Here is a 13,163-nt window from a genome sequence, read left to right on the forward strand (position 1 = left end):
AATTAAGCACTACTTTGTGTTGGTTTATTACACAAAATCTTCCTAAAACACCTAAAATGTGAAAAAGTTCAAAAATAACTGCAATAAATATTTTTGAAAGGAACAATATTTGCAATAAAAACTTTCTTTATGTCAAACTAAGTTCAAAGCCAACGTAATCATTGAAATTTTCACACTTCAGTGTGGTCTTACAGTTCAACAGCTGATTAAATTTTATGGTTTTCTGTGGACCAGTTTATGTCTCTGCTGAATTGCACTGTGTTTCTCATAGGGGAATTTCTTCAGCTTTGTGCAGACTTTTTTTTTTAAATCAACAAAAGATTTACCTTTATTCCCATCAGCCAAACATGTTCAATACCTTGTTCAATATTATAGGGTTTAAAATTGACAGAATCAAAGTAAATAAATGATTTCTAAAATATTTATACATCTGCTAATTTTAATAAAATCGTAACAGATGTATCAAAAATGTCTGCAGTAAATTAAATAACTCAAAATTGTAATAAATGTAAACTTTCCCATTATTAGTTAATGTTTGAATCATGTGACTATTCTAACACTTAATTATATGTTTATCCCTAAATCCATTATCTGTATCAACTTCACCTTGCAGGGTCGCGGCGGGCTGGTGCATATTTCTAGCCGGCATTGGAGGAGATGCAGGTTACAGAGCAACACGGTGACACACAGGACAAACAACCCCACACACACACACACACACGCACGCACGCACGCACGCACGCACAATTAAAGGTGATTTAAATAGTTCAATTTACCACAATTAACAGTCATGTTTATAGATTGTGGGAGGAAGTCAGCTATTTAAAGGCCACATATATTTATCCGACTTACAATTGCTTATATGTGTAGACACCATTTTCTACATGAATGTAACACAATTCTGCAGAGTGAAACAAAATAAAGTGTTTGGAAGTTACTTACTGTCAACCAATTTACTCATTTTTTTTATTTAATCATACAAAGTTTAGTTTTATTTGGACAAAGGACAGAGAAAAGGGAATGGCACAGTGCTATCAGAGGAAGGTCTCCGTCTCTCCTCTTTAATCTTGTCGTTTCTGGGTGCACGACTGAATCAGAAAGAGGCGGCTACTGTTTCCACCTGATTGAAATACAAACAGGTTAAAAGGTGGGCTTTTGTTGAGATTTGTGCTGATAAGTGGGAATCAGGAGGTACAGCTAACTAGAAAACAAGCTTTGTTTTTAACTTTGCTGACACAGTGAAAAAATGCTGAGGCAACTGGAAACAGTAAACTGGTCATACTGGTATCGGCTTTGAAAAGCTTAAAAGTAAATTCTCAAGTAGTTATTCACATACATAGAGCCTTTCGTAAGTATTCTAGATGAGACCTGCCTGTTGTCTTCCTTGCTGTTCGTTCGTTTGCTCACTAATGTTCTCTAATAACCACCTGAACCTGTCAAGAGATATGTGTCACTTGGTTTTCTTCTGTGTTTCTGATTATTTCTTGATTTGATATTGTTAGAAAAGGTCTTGATGTATTCTGTTGCTGGTTACTGCCATTAGTGTTTGGAATATTTGTTCATTCCTTTGTGTTTATTCTCATGTTTATTTCTTTTAGATCAGTGTTAGTCCCTTTCACCCTGGTTTGTAGTTTATTTGTGTCTTGTTTGTCTTATTATTTACTTAAATATCCCATATCCCAAGCCTAACATAAATGTACATCAGTGAAATTATTTTGTAATGGTTGATCTTTTTTTTTTTTTTTTTTTTTTTTTTTTTTTTGTATTGTGATCTGAATTTAGAAAGTCTGATTAACAGGGTGTTCATGAATGCACCGTCACCAGTGGTTGTTAACGCTGCATGAAGGGTCAATGGCTGACGGTGGAGCAGAGGTGGTGCGGAAACACATTTTGCAGAAGGATTTGAATCGATACGTTGCCTGGTTTTGCAGGAGAAAAAGACAAGCCAAATACGTTTTTTTCCTGAAGTTTTTTTTCACTTCCGCTCACCTGTAGCTCTCCCCTGTCAGCTGACAAGGGTGTAAGAGGACTCACCCAACGCTGATTGGTCGGCTTCGTTTTCGGTCACATGCGCGTGTTTGTGTGTTTAGTTTCATTTCCGCATTACGCTGCTGCCTGTAGCCTGTTAGCATCTTAAAAATCGCACTTCAACACGACTTAAAAGAAAACCTATTAACTCTCCAGGGCAACAATAACAGCGTCAGCAGAGGTGTCCGAAATCCAATTTAATTTACATTGTTTGCATGATATAAATGCGGTTTGATGTTGGTTAAGTAAACCAGGAAGCGACGTTAGCGTGAGGAAGCTCATTGCAACTTATTCTGACTACAGTTTAAAAAGCAAGTATTAAGCATTAGTAAGACGGTTTTTCCTCCACTGATTTACAGCAAAGGAGGCCATGAAGGTAAGTGGACGGCACTGATAAAAACCTAGGCTTTTGAAGTGGTGACTTCTGGCAAAAATAGATTTCTCATGTGGAGGAAGAAAAATCACATGCTTAGGTATGATGACTTGACCTTATAAGCTAATTTGCATTTACATCCAGACGATGGGGTGACATGGCTGCGTTAGTTTTATAGAAGTTTTCATCAATGTGGTACCTATTAAGATTATTGCTTACTTTTTTTTTTTTTGCACTTGTGGTTTGCTCTATTTTTGTGTATTCAGAATGGAGCCATATTAAACTTCTGTTTTGGAGGATCAAAACAAAAACTGCTAATTTGTGTCTATTTTAAGCATAATTTATCCAAATAGAGGTGGATCTCAATAAAATCTTTTTTAGAGTAAATTTTGGGGATTTATGGCAGAATAGTTGGTAGTAAGAAAGAAGGTCCTGGGTTTGAATCTTGTGGTCCTGCATGTTTTCGTCCCCCTCTGTGCATGCATGCATTGATTCTTTCCATGGACTCTGGCTTCTCCCCACCGTCCAAAAACATGACTGTTTGGTCAACGGAATAGTCTAAATTGTCCGTGTGTGTGTGTGTGTGTGTGTGTGTGTGTCGCCTTGTGATGGACTGGCAATCTGTCCAGGGTGTACCTTGGTTCTCCCTGAAAGTCCATTGTTGTCAGGTACCATCCACCTCCTCCTTATATGAGGTGGTGTGGATGAAATTAACTTTGTGCAGACTTTCCGTCTGCTGACCATCAGTGTGACGCAAAAGGTGCGCAAGAGGCATCAAGGTACTCCATGTGTCATAGATCCACAGACATTAACTGTGGTAACTTTAACTATGACAAATGATTTTGGAATTTTAAAACCCTGACATCTGCAAAACCTCAGTACAACCCATTATAAATTAATAACATGGCATGTTGTTTCAGGCTTGTTAAGATTAAATTTAATCCACTGCTTTCCATTACTTTCTGGGCTTATCAAGACACTAAAAGTTGTGTAATACAGTGATTCAGAATATACTTGAGAGTTGCTTTTTCTTTATGTTCTAGCTGTTCAGAATTCCCATGCGAGGTTCTGTCTTGTGGGCCATCTTGACTCAGCTGCTGCTGTGTAGAAATGGTGTGTTCGCCGGAAATGGCACCAAGGCCTGCAAACTAGGCACCGAATCATCATCACAAAGGAAAGTCCTTGAGCGACTGGAACCTCTGGCCCACAGAAAGTAAGTTTGGCACCATCCTGCCCATTGAAGTAAAATCTTATTGATATCCAAGGAATATATAATTAAACCCAAAGCATTGCATCTGCTCTGGGTTTGCTGCTTTGTTGTTTTTAGTGTGCGGTCTTACAGTAATGGTTAACGGCTCCCAACTTCATGTTCTCATGTTGGCAGCTTGTCAGTGGAGGTCACTGAAGAAAAGGAAAAGTACACATATGTGTTCCAGCTGTGTGGAGATGCAGGAGGGGTTCCAAATGCGGGAGTTATTCAAAAGACGATCGACTCGCAGGATAAACCCACAATCATTGGCTCATACACCTCGACCGAGGTCATTGGCGGCAGTAAGACTTTGCAATTTATTAAACCTGATTTTAGTTTCATTTTGTGTGCATTTAACTATTTTTGAATAGTATCGTGTAAGGAGACAAACCATCAGAAATGTACATATGAAGAATCTGAGACATTCGATTATCTTTTCTGTTTTAACATTTTTTTTTCTTACCTTTGAGGTGACTGGGTGATGCTGCTTTACCATAATGGTGACAAATATGATAGCCACTGCAACCAGGAAGAGAGAAAGGCCATGATCATGATCTCCTGCAACAAAAACACAGAGGCGGTAAAAGAAACACTTATGAGTTGCGCTTCGTGTATTTACATTTTCAGTTCTTTTAATTTAAACAAATTATCAAATTTTTTATGGTGGCATGTTGTTTCAGGCTTGTTGATTTGAAATTTAATCCACCATTTTCCATTACTTTATAATACAGTGATTCAGAATTGTATCAGAGTGGAAGGATGAGAAACGTGCACTAACTTGCTTTACACACGTCGGTTAGCTTTCAGAGTAAATTTCAACACTGTTTTTTTTTAATCCTGGAAGTGAAGACGCATGTTTGTTTCCAGTAAACTCTAAATGAAGGGTTGCATTTCAGTCACTGCCAATGGACTTTCGCTGCCGGGAAATATTTCTTTCTGTAAATGTTTTCCAGGTGAGTGAACGAAAACCCTAACTTACCTTGTCTTCTTGTTTTTAGGGTAACTTTGAAGTTATTCTGGAAGACAGAGACAGGCTGAAAGATTGCTTTTACCTGTTTGAGCTGGACTCCAGTGCAGTGTGCCCTCCTGTTCAATCCCAGCTGAGTGCTGGCTCCATAATACTCATCATGTACGTAAAGACATGTCACAAAGGCACATAGGCTTCCCATACTGCAATAAGAAATGCTGATTGGAAGGTTTGTCTTCTTCCAGTGGTTTCTGCTTTGTGGCCGTTTACCTCATTGGCGGCTTCCTCTACCAGCGGCTGATTGTTGGAGCCAAAGGGATGGAGCAATTCCCAAATTATGCTTTCTGGGTGGAAGTTGGGAACCTTTCAGCGGTACGATTTATCTAGCTTACAAGAAAAAACAAAAATGTTCTTTCTACTTCACAACTATGCAGTACGTTTTGTTAATCTATCGCATAAAATCCCAATAAGACACGCTGAAGATTGTTGTAATGAGAAAACTATGAAAAAAAGTTTAAGGGATACGATTACTTTTGCAGTGTAAGTAAACATTTATTCTTTTTTTTTGTTGTTGTTTTAACACTCAATGTGAACTTGATTGTTTTGTTACAGGATGGCTGCGACTTTGTGTGCCGTTCGAAAAATCGAGAGGAAGCTCCAGCTTACCGAGGAGTGTCGGCTGACGCTTTAGACGAAGAGCCAGAAGAGAGAGACGACCACTTACTACCTATGTGACCTTAGTATGTCAGAAACATGGCATACATTTTCACTGTGTGACAGGTAGCGCTTCGGAAGCTTAGATAAAATTACTGGTGCACACAAGTGTGTTTTCTTTGCCTGGAATGAGTCAGTCCCCTGTTGAAACCTTGCTTGTATTTTAGACTTGTGGCTCTGAGACGTTTCCTAAGAGGCAGAAGGCCATGTCTCCTTTCCTACTCAAAACATTTCAGTTTCAGTTGTAATTCATCCAAAGGAGTGACTCACACATTAAAAAGACAAATCCCTGACTCTTCTATGGAAATCAGGTGGAAAAAGGAAGGATTCAATTCAGTTGTAACGCAAACTCACTGGTTATGTTTTATGATGATCCTACTTAACTGATGACGTTCGTTTTATGGATGTGCAGGCAGCGCCAGTCTGGTTTCTGTTTAGGTAATGCTTGCTGCAGGCTATGCCAGATAATTATACGTGTGTAAAGGGTTAGTTTGACCGAATTGTGAATGTACCTTTTCAGCTCTTAGCACAGTGACAGTACATACAGCCTTGCTGCACATCTAGAGAGCAGTGCAAAAAAACCAAAGCTTATGCAAATCTATTAGTCTGGTTTATCCCCCCCCCACCCAGAAGTACAAAGAAAAGTTTCTACATTAGTTCAGATATTTTGTGTAGTAGTCAATGAAGGTGTCAGGTGAAAGTGTCACGTTTTTAATCTAAACAAGTCAAAGAGGTGCAATGCATCTTTAATAAACTTAAAAACATGATTGTTTTCCTATTTAGTGCTGATGGACAATTTCAAACTGTTTGTTCAGCGCCAACCACAGTAATTGGCACCCCTGGTAAAGATTTGTAAAGAAATGTGTTTTTTATTACAACAGCATAATCCTAGAAATAATCAAACCTTTTTTTTTTCTTTCAGTGCTTCTGCTGAGTTGGGAAATAAGTGTTTTTAACTAAATCACCAGTTTCACAATTAGAGGTAACCCAGGAAGTTTCTGTAAAACAAATGTAAACCGAAAATGAAAACTGAACCAATAGTATTCATTTACACTTTTGAAAATTGATAAGTTTCTTTGAAATCTTATTTAGTAATATTTTGCTTTTGTTTCTCTGGGTTATAAATATAATTTTTAGAAAGGTTGTGCAAGGACCCCTATTATTTATATTGCAGGCACTGACTAGTAGTGTTACCGCTAGACTATTAAACACTGGCTTCACTCCAGCTGGTTGTTCCAGATTGATGTCAGAGAAAAAGCCTCGTTTGTCCTGCCATCACAAATGTAAACGGGGATCTCTACTTAAGATCTCTACTCGGATCTTAACTGGAATTGTGTCAGATTAGACAAGGATTAAACACTCCAGATAGGTTTTTAAATGGAACTAAGGAGGACTGTGTGGAAACAAAGCACTATTAAGTTGGGCAACCCTAGCCAAATTCTCATACATTACATTCCATATCAAAATCAGAAGAGTGCTTTTCTATTGACGAGTTGTACAAAGTATTCACAGAGGGGGGGTGCTTATAATTGTGTCACTGGTGATTTTGTTCAAAATAATCTATAATGTGAGAATTGGATGTTTAGATTATTCTAAATTTTCTTTTTTTTTTTTTTTTACTGATCTCTGTCAAAGGTGCCAATAAAAATTGGTGGCACTGACTATGTTTTTGTTGATTTCTGAAATGTGGTATGCTGTATATTATTGTATTTTGATATGAATGAACATTAACAATGTCCGATATCCAATGTTGAAACTTTCCTGACTGCTGATATTGTAATTGTTAACCTAAGCACCAGAAATAGTCGTACGTTTACCGACTTTTGTTTTCTCTTAAGTTTGACCAAAACCTTCTAACTGCAGTTTTTTGCTTCTATTTTAAAACGTTAGAAGTTTTCAGTGACGTCTCCTGCTGTATTCTCTATTAATATATTGAAAATGTTAGTTGAGGATATCATTCATAAGGTTTATACATTTTTTACATAAATTACTGGTGAAAACAAAAGTAGAGTGTTTTGGAATTTCACTCAGTAGGTGGAAACAATATTCCTGCTTTGTTTTGTCACAGGTTACTAATGTTGGCCTATTTTTCTAAGTTCAGTGAATTGTCTCCTGTATTCTCTGGTAAAAATGGTATCACTTGTGTTTGAAGTAAATAAAAATGCATCCAGTTTGATAACTGTTACAGTAAAGTGTGATGTAAAGGTTCCACTCTTTTATTTAGTGTTTTTCTTGAGTTGCACCACACTTTCTTGATTTTTTTTTTTTTTTGAAAGCAGAATGGAAGCTTTTCCTCAGTCAGTGCTTTCTTCATGGTTTTAGGCATTCTGGATTATGCCTATGTCTTGATTTTTATTTTTTACCCCTTAAGTTTGCTCAGTGAGTTATCCAGCTTTAAGTGTCTAACTGCAGATACTTCATCTCATAAGCTATTTTGACTTTATAATCATCACTACTCCCAACATACTCTGTGTTTATATCCTTACTGGTATTTGCAGACTTTTTCTTATTTCAAATAACTTTACTAATACTGGCACATCCGTTACTGCAGTTTTTTCATTTCTTGCAAATAGTTTAGTTTTTATGAGCAAATATGCATATTTTGTACATGTTTAAATTATTCTACACATTTGCATATTTTTCTGAATCAGATAATCCTATGTTTTTTTAACAGCATTGTCTTTCCTTATGGTATATATTTCCGGTTTATTAGTCGGTTTATACATGTTTATATCTATATCTATCTATCTATCTATCTATCTATCTATCTATCTATCTATATATATATATCTATATATATATCTTTGTGTGGTTCTCCGTACTTCGACTTGCCTCTCACTTTGCTGCTCGTACACTTTCTCACTGAGAGAATAACGGTAAAATCTGTCTTTCCGTAATATGTTTGGCCAGCAGGGGTCACTATTCATCATTTAAAAGTCTCAAGAAATGATTCACAGTCCAAAGTTTTCCCGCTTCATGAGATGGTTATTAGAAGTTTTTTTTTCCACCTAGTCTACAGTTTCAGGTAGAATAGGTCAACCGAGTTTCTTACGATCTAAAAAACAACAACAAAAAACACTTTTTACTCCCAACAACTTTATTTGATCCTGCCTATGATCTCCCACTCCATGTCTAACGTCCATTCACAGGTCAGTTGGGCCATAGCGCCCTCTAGAGGCCCCCTAAAGTGGACAAACAGAAGAAAGAAGAAAAAGAGTGGCAGGGGGCGGGGTTTCACTGCAGGCAAAAATCCTCAAAGGCTCAGTCGTTGTTCCCAGTGTAAAAGACAAATCAGGACCACTTTCATGCGTGTGTATTCTGTGAAAAGGACAGACAAGCCTCTCGAAAGGTAAGCACTTGAATAAACAAACATTTACAGACCAAAGGAACTGTTGGAGGAGCTACAGTTGCTGACTTTCTGCCTGTTGAAATCAGCTAATGTTGCTAACTGGTGTTAGCATATGTATAACTACTAGTTAACGCCAAATGTTTTCTTTCTTTGTCAGTGCTTTCAAATGTTTATACCCAAAGACATTGTTTCTAATATTCGGATGCTTTTTCAGCATGTATCCCAATTCAAACGTTATAATTAGGGCATATAACTGAGTGGAAGAATAATAACTAAGTAGCAAGAGTTAGCCACCGATGGATGAAAAGCTTGGTTTTTCGTGATCTTATGAAGTTTCATTAAGCTCATATCCAACTAAAATGTTTACATCTTATTTGCTAACGAAAACATCACAATGCCAGTTGTTTTTTACAGTTATTTTAGATCTGATTGTGGCGGGGAAAGCGCTCATATTTACACCTTTGTTTATTGCCTTAGGAGTTGAAGTAAAGAATAACACACACCACCTCTGTTAAAGCTTTAATTTACTTAATCATAATGACGCTAAAAGCGTTTGTTCTGTAATTTCAGCACTATAATTATGTCGATTGTAACAGTTTGTGTCCGTGGTTTATACCTACACAGTCTTGAAAGTATTGGAAAGTAAGGAGTTTGATTTATCTTTTTTCCAGATCTTTATAAAAAAATTGAAAACTAATAAATTATTAGGAAATATGATTGTTTTTTGACTATTTTCTTTTACATTTTCAAAAAGAGTTAGAGTTTTGTAAACTGTTAAAACAAGCAAAGTACTTTATGATTGAGTTTATGTGACAGACAGACAGTAATTATGCATTGGTTGGCTAGTGGTAATGATGTACTCAAAGGTTTTAAAAGACTCAACAAAAAAAATCAATCATATCACTCCTCTGCTCTGCTTCATGTCACCTCTTAACGAGATACCAGAGAAAGTTCTGGAGTGGCCAAAGTTTTCTCAGCTGCCTAGTGAGCAGATTAGAGGACCACTTCCCCTCCCCACTTACTGTCAAGCACTGCTGCTCAGCTGGCTGAAAGACGGCACGTCTCAAACAAAATTAGCTCCAGAAACTAATTGCGTACAAGTCTCTGATTCGTACCCCTGTTTCTAATGTCTCAAAAAACAATGCTTTTTAAATTGTATTTTTGTAAAAAAATAAATAAATAAATAAATAAAAAGAAGAAGAAGAAAGTTTGTATACTTCAGCTGCCTATTAGCCAAGTCATCACAGAAAATTAGATTTTTTTTTTTTTAACTGATTTACCTGGTTAAATAAACCAAATAGTTGCTGGGCACTCCCCGTCAGCTGACCAAAGGAGGGTTCCTACATTTTCCCTTACTTGGAAGTTTGGCTTTCTGGATTTATTTCTGAATGTGAATAAGATCAACAATGGTAGAAACTTGTGACTTTTATCAAGCGTGGCTGATTTTTAAACACTTGGAAAGCTACAGGCTGGTCTGTTTAGCAGCCGTCTGCGGCTCCACCAGAGCCTGACTAATTAAACCACTAACATCTACTTGTGGTGTTCTGTAAAGAGCAGAGAGGCAAAGATTTTTAAAATGTCTGAATTATTTGTTTATATATTAAGACAGCAAAATCACTACAATCATTATTCTACACTTTATCAGCAGATGGAATAAATGTTGCTTTTCTGCTTGAAATAAAGAAATTACATCATGTTGCACATTTTTTTTATAAACTTTGGCACTTCCTCAAAGTTATTGCATTGTGATTTCGTAACAAGAATCACAATGAGTAGAAACTTTTTGTAATCCTTTCCAATCATTGAGTTTTTTTCGGTTTCTAGTAGCAAACATGGAATCAGGCGAAGACCAAAACACAAGCAGCACAAACGGAAACCCTCAGGCGAGCGGGAACTCCCGGGCACCCCAGATCGCCCGCATGTCTTTGTATGAGAGACAAGCTGTACAGGTGAGAGATTGCTTATAAACTGATGTGTAAAAATGTCCAATATTATTTAAATTAACCATTTGAATTAATCTTGAATAAGTTTATGTCAATGCTTTGTTTTTTTGTTTTTTGTCTAGGCTCTCCAAGCTCTGCAGAGACAACCTAATGCAGCCCAGTACTTCCAGCAGCTCATGCTGCAGCAGCAGATCAATACGGCCCAACTACAAAACTTTGCTGTGCAACAGGTGCAGTTATGACAGCAATCATTGTATGAGAAAACTTCCCCCATAAAAGTTTTTTTATTATTATTATTTCTTCAGCTTACCTGGTTGGATGTGCTGATTATGAACACTTTTTTCTTTGCACAGCATTTTGCTATTTATGTCTTTAAATTAGCTACATTACATTTAACCTGATTTCCCTTTTTAAACCAGGCCACACTGGCAGCTAGCCGCCAGTCCAACACACCAAGTAACAGCATTTCTCCGGCTCCCACCACTGTAAGTTTATTCATTGAAAATTGTAAGGATTAATCTTTCAGGACTTTATAGAAACCTGTATTTTTTATGCTTCCTGCAGGTTAATTTAAGCACTACATCTGCCGGTGGGACTATGAGCAGTCCTCGTCCACACGGTCCGGCTACGTCTGCAACAACAACGGCTCTCAACCAGTCAGTGCTGCTGGGCGGAAACTCTGCAGGACAGGGACAGATGTATCTCAGGGTGAGTTTAAAATGCACACACATGCTACCAATAACTAGATTTATGTGTTCTATGCTCAGTTCGTATCTAAAGGGAGAGTTAAGCCTCACTCTGACGCATCATTTTCTTCCTGCTGCCGTAAATTATGGACTTATCTTCCTTGAAGACATGAGGGCAGAAAAAATGAAAAGTAAACTAAAAAAATGTTCTTGTTCAGTTTGGCTTTCAGTTTAAGTTAATCGTTTTTTTATACTGATAGTGATGCAGCCCAAGATTGTGGGGTGTTTAACTGAAGCCGATATGAAACTGTGTAGAATCCTAGTATTTGGATAACTAGTATAGTGTAAGTAAATCATAACCAGGGTAATAAGCAGTTTTTGAGTCCTACACGTTCTTCCTCATGTGGTTAGGAGACGATCTGATCACATCTTCTTGTCTTTGCGTAGGTGAACCGCTCTCTAAGGAATCCGCTTACCTCTCAGCTCATCTTCATGCCCGGCGGGACGACCGCCGCCGTAGCGACGGTAGCTCAGACACAAACACAACCCCAGCAGCAGCAACAGCATGACACTGCTTCCACCACTACATGTGCCCAGGCTGACAACGACCAGGTCTGATCTATTTAAAGAAAAGTCTCTACAGCGCTACAGCTCAGGGAAGACTCTGTTTCACCATAAATGTCTGATCTCTCTGCTTCCCAGGTGCAGAACCTGGCTCTACACTGTGCCTCTAACGCCAAAGCCGTCGCTGTAAAGGCTGAAAGTGTAGAGAGGAAGGATGCCGGCAGCTTTCCTCTCGCTCAGCAGCAGCAGACTTTCTCTCAGCAGCAGCAGATGGCTAAAGCTGGCTTTAACCAGCCGTCTGCCTCCAGCACTCTGACTGTGAAGACTGGGAACCAGGCTGCCATGACTGTGGCCCCTGCAGTCTCTGTGGCCCCGTCCTCCTCTTCCTCATCCCCAGCGCTCCCCCTCTCTCAGCTCCTCCTGGCCCCGTCTTCCCCCGTCATCCTGGTGCCCACTTCAAATGTCACTACCTCCACCCAGGGCTACCCAATCGGTTCTGTGGCCCCGAAGGCCAGCATGAACCCACAGACTCTGGTGGTGCAGCCCCTTCAACAGGCCAACGCTAACATGGAAAAGGGTCCCGTCCCCATACAGCCCAAGACGGCTCAGGGACACCGCTTACCCGTTCAGCTGTCTCCTCGGCAGCCGCCTCCCATACTGCCAGCGCCACCGAGCAACAGTCAGGCTACCGCCGGGGGTCATAACCCTCCACACATCCCGGTCCAGCTGGTGGGAGCCAGGCAGGGCTTGGCAGGAAATGCACAAGCTGTGGCTTTGGCTCAGGTGCGGAGCAACGCGGCTCTGGAGAGTCCGTCTGGTGCGGCGGTTAGCTCAGTCCCCAGCAGTGCTGCCATGGTAAGATCAGGATGAGCTGCTCTGCTCAAGCTTTGTATTTAAAAAAAAAAAGCGATAACTGGTGTCTCATAATGTGTTTTTTTTTTTTTGTTGTTGTTTTTTTATTTACATGCTTTCAGGCAAAGCCGTTGGTCGGTTCTCTGAAGAGAAAATCTGAGAGTGATGCACCAAATGAGATGTCAGAAGCATCAGATTCTGCCCCCATGAAGGATGCAGCTCCTCCTTTATCTCCTGCCCCCACAAAGGACTCGGGTAATACCAGTTCACCATCTATTAACGTGAATTTCTCTCAACTTTGCATCATCCACTTATGTCTGCGACTGACAGTTATTTTTGTAACTGATCAATCTGTTGATTATTCAGACGATTAATTGATTAACTGGCACATTCTGCAATTTTTTTCATTAAACTACTTAAGTTTTTTCTATACAATGT

At 38.9% G+C, this 13,163-nt stretch overlaps 2 protein-coding genes across 2 annotated transcripts in view; both read left to right on the top strand.

Moving 5' to 3' along the window:
• The first annotated feature begins 2,047 nt into the window (after positions 1–2,047).
• Positions 2,048–7,539, top strand: m6pr (mannose-6-phosphate receptor (cation dependent)). Its single transcript, XM_015040776.1, has 7 exons — positions 2,048–2,404; positions 3,445–3,614; positions 3,786–3,952; positions 4,121–4,230; positions 4,649–4,779; positions 4,863–4,989; positions 5,230–7,539. The coding sequence occupies exons 1-7, from the start codon at positions 2,399–2,401 to the stop codon at positions 5,350–5,352; spliced, it is 834 nt and encodes a 277-aa protein (XP_014896262.1). The 5' UTR covers positions 2,048–2,398; the 3' UTR covers positions 5,353–7,539.
• A 987-nt stretch (positions 7,540–8,526) lies between these two features.
• The window catches only part of phc1 (polyhomeotic homolog 1), a 13,128-nt gene continuing 8,491 nt past the window's right edge, over positions 8,527–13,163 (top strand). Inside the window, exons 1-8 of the mRNA XM_015040771.1 lie at positions 8,527–8,680; positions 10,505–10,629; positions 10,746–10,853; positions 11,043–11,108; positions 11,188–11,331; positions 11,757–11,921; positions 12,012–12,728; positions 12,848–12,980. Coding sequence (XP_014896257.1) covers positions 10,513–10,629; positions 10,746–10,853; positions 11,043–11,108; positions 11,188–11,331; positions 11,757–11,921; positions 12,012–12,728; positions 12,848–12,980 — 1,450 coding nt within the window. The 5' untranslated portion in view covers positions 8,527–8,680; positions 10,505–10,512. The remainder of the gene's footprint in view (positions 8,681–10,504; positions 10,630–10,745; positions 10,854–11,042; positions 11,109–11,187; positions 11,332–11,756; positions 11,922–12,011; positions 12,729–12,847; positions 12,981–13,163) is intronic.

This window comes from Poecilia latipinna, unplaced genomic scaffold, assembly GCF_001443285.1.
Source record: "Poecilia latipinna isolate Pla-1442-1.1 unplaced genomic scaffold, P_latipinna-1.0 Scaffold526, whole genome shotgun sequence".
NCBI classification, from domain to species: domain Eukaryota; kingdom Metazoa; phylum Chordata; class Actinopteri; order Cyprinodontiformes; family Poeciliidae; genus Poecilia; species Poecilia latipinna.